At 58.3% G+C, this 3,285-nt stretch overlaps 2 protein-coding genes across 2 annotated transcripts in view; one reads left to right on the top strand and one right to left on the bottom strand.

The window, feature by feature from the left end:
• Positions 1 to 243: 243 nt before the first annotated feature.
• On the top strand, positions 244 to 1,818 carry VDAG_02584 (mitogen-activated protein kinase spm1; the record flags this gene model as incomplete). The annotated part of the gene is made up of 5 exons (XM_009653237.1): positions 244 to 356; positions 474 to 606; positions 677 to 743; positions 818 to 1,132; positions 1,190 to 1,818. The coding sequence occupies 5 exons, from the start codon at positions 244 to 246 to the stop codon at positions 1,816 to 1,818; spliced, it is 1,257 nt and encodes a 418-aa protein (XP_009651532.1).
• Positions 1,819 to 2,967: 1,149 nt separating this feature from the next.
• The window catches only part of VDAG_02583 (uncharacterized protein), a gene marked incomplete at both ends in the record, with an annotated part of 732 nt that continues 414 nt past the window's right edge, over positions 2,968 to 3,285 (bottom strand). The window contains one exon of the mRNA XM_009653236.1: positions 2,968 to 3,199. Coding sequence (XP_009651531.1) covers positions 2,968 to 3,199 — 232 coding nt within the window. The remainder of the gene's footprint in view (positions 3,200 to 3,285) is intronic.

The raw sequence follows: 3,285 nt of genomic DNA, 5'->3' as shown, positions 1-3,285 counted from the left end.
TGTATTTATGTCGATGTATATCCCTCCTCATATCTATTCCCTCACTATGTCTACCAACGCCGATTGCTGCCCCGCCCCGACTTCCCCGCCTCACCTTCTGTACCCCGCGTGCACGCAAGCTTACCCAGAACGCCGACCGCATCTAACTATGAATAACCGCCCCTCGACGCCCTCGCATCTCGGCATCTCGACATCTCGATAACTCTATAACTCTATACCTCTATACACTTGTCGCGCGCAAACATGGCCGACCTCCAGGGACGCAAGATCTTCAAAGTCTTCAACCAAGACTTCATCGTCGACGAGCGCTACACCGTTACGAAGGAGCTAGGTCAGGGAGCTTACGGAATCGTCTGGTAGGCCTCAACGTCCCCTCGCCCCGCGCTCCTCGCTCCTCGCCCCTCGCCCTGCAGGCTGCACAACACATGTCGACTCAACATGGCATCGCGCTGACCTGGGATTTCTCTGCACAGCGCCGCCGTCAACAGTGGAAGCAACGAAGGCGTCGCCATCAAGAAGGTCACCAATGTCTTCAGCAAGAAGATCCTCGCCAAGCGCGCCCTCCGCGAGATTAAGCTCCTCCAGCATTTCAGGGGCCACCGAAACGTGCGATCCCGCCCCCCTCCCAGTCTCTCATAATGCTCTTGGCAAAGCTGACATTGTCTCTCATTTGTAGATCACTTGTCTCTACGACATGGACATTCCCCGCCCCGACAACTTTAACGAGACGTACCTCTACGAGGGTTAGCCTTCCTTCTTGAAAACCACCCTTGACCCTCCGGCCGCGATCAGCCCGCTGATGATATCCCCTCTGCAGAGTTAATGGAGTGCGACTTGGCGGCCATTATTCGCTCTGGCCAGCCTCTGACCGATGCTCACTTCCAGTCCTTCATCTACCAGATCTTGTGTGGCTTGAAATACATCCACTCCGCCAACGTGCTTCACCGTGACTTGAAGCCCGGAAACTTGCTGGTCAATGCCGACTGCGAGCTCAAGATTTGCGACTTTGGCCTGGCTCGCGGCTTCTCCGTCGACCCCGAAGAGAACGCTGGGTACATGACCGAGTATGTCGCCACGCGCTGGTACCGCGCGCCCGAGATTATGCTGAGCTTCCAGAGCTACACCAAAGCTAGTGGGTTGATCCATCCCCCCCCCCCCGTGATGAAGTACGTCCACTGACCCGACGTAGTTGATGTTTGGTCCGTGGGCTGCATTCTTGCCGAGCTGTTGGGCGGCCGCCCCTTCTTCAAGGGTCGCGACTACGTCGACCAGCTGAACCAGATTCTTCACATCCTCGGTACTCCCAACGAGGAGACGCTTTCCAGGATTGGCTCCCCGCGTGCGCAAGAGTACGTGCGCAACTTGCCGTTCATGGCCAAGAAGCCGTTCCCCCAGCTCTTCCCCCAGGCGAACCCTGACGCGCTCGATCTGCTCGACCGCATGCTTGCTTTCGACCCCTCAAGCCGCATCAGCGTCGACCAGGCTCTCGAGCACCCGTATCTCCACATTTGGCATGATGCCTCCGACGAGCCCGACTGCAAGACGACGTTCAACTTTGACTTTGAGGTCGTCGACGACGTTGGTGAGATGCGCAAGATGATCCTCGAGGAGGTGTACCGCTTCCGTCAGTTTGTCCGCACCGTCCCCGGCGGCGGCCAGGGAGGCACCCAGGCCGCCCAGCAGGCCGCCGCCGGCCAGGTGCCCATCCCCTCGGGCCACGGCCAGTGGAGTACCGAAGACCCCAGGCCGCAGGAATACCAGGCCCACGGCGGAGGTCTGGAGGCCGACCTCGCAGGCGGACTCGACCACCGAAGGTGATGGACGCCTCTGGCGCAGAGCAAGGAGGAGGATGGCAGGAGGACGGAATGTATGGACAAAACGGGGTCTGGACGGGCCAGGTCCCGAGGCACTCGGATTGGATTTTTCATGACAAGTCTTGTTCTTCGACGTATGTTCCACCATGATTTTGGACAGAGGTGATTGGGTGAGGGGGTTCCCGGCTGGAGCAGGAGCAGGACACATGACGAAGCTCGGGCATGCGGCAGGTGGGAGCAAGACGGCCAGATGTCGGCTTCCAATAGCGAATGAATGAACAAGAAATTCCAGCTGGAAGTGGCTGCAGGGAAGTGACGTGACCAGGGGGCGTGCTGTGTTGATTGAACCAATGTGACTTTGTTTGCCAAATCTCGTGTGCTGCACGAGGTCACCACGTCCAACGAGACTACACGACAGGGACACACAGGGACACCCACAGGGAACATCCAGCTACAGCCAAGTCTTCAGACGGAACTAATACGTTACGATTCAGCAATGATGGAGCAGTGAAGAATAATGGGTGATGAACTATGGTAAACCCCAAACGCCTCAAGCCCTTAGATACACTCTGCCCGCATGTCCAGCCCCCGCGACTATGTACGCGCGACGAAACCTCCCAAAGCAGGACCAGCCTGTCCTGCCCCGTTCCCGCGCCGAGCCCGATTAATAAGATAAGAAAGGGTGGTCTCGTGGCCGTGCCACGCTTTATGTGAGGGAGAGGGGGGATAGATCCTAGACTCATGGTGATGAGCCAGCCCCGCAACTCCAAGACTTCCGCGGCCAATGCTGACAGGACGATGATAAAAGAAATCAAGAAAAAAAATGGACCGTGAAACAACCGTCTATGATGAATGCCCCCCGTTTTTTTTTGGTTATGGGAGAGCGGACTGAGCTAGCTGTCCCAATGCAAGGATATGACCGAAGAACCAAGTGGCGCGAGAAACATTCTAAGCGCTGCCGTAGAGCCAGTAGTAGGTGGCGTAGGGTACGCTCTGGGGCTTGTCGTCGACGCACGCCTCGGGCTTGCCGCCGGCGGTGATGACGCGGTAGACGGCGGTGAAGCCACGGCTGCCGGGGTTGGCGCCGAGGTTGAGCCAGGCAACGGCACCCGTGCCAACGGGACCGGGGTCTGCGCTGGCGGGAGCGGGGGCATCACCGACCTTGAAGGGCCTTCAGGACGGAGGCCTTGGCGTCGGCCTCGGAGGTGCCGGTCAGGAACGTGGGAACACCTTCGCCGTCAAAGTAGTGGACGCCGAGGAAGGGGACCTGTTGGCCGGGAATATCGAGTGGGGCTGGGGCCTTGAACGGGTTGGAAGCGGAGGCACCGAACTTGGTGGTGCCGTCCGAGTTGAGGGGCATCGTCACTGCCCAGACACGCGATTGTCTGTTCGAATTGTGTACGTCGACTGATTGGAGGGCTGATGTTTGCTAACGCGCGAAGCTGAATGGTCATCTACATATTGCTCTTCC

This window comes from Verticillium dahliae, genomic scaffold (genome assembly GCF_000150675.1).
Source record: "Verticillium dahliae VdLs.17 supercont1.4 genomic scaffold, whole genome shotgun sequence".
Lineage (NCBI taxonomy): Eukaryota > Fungi > Ascomycota > Sordariomycetes > Glomerellales > Plectosphaerellaceae > Verticillium > Verticillium dahliae.
The sequence above is the reverse complement of the archived record's forward strand: the minus strand, read 5'-3'. Positions and strand labels throughout refer to the sequence as shown.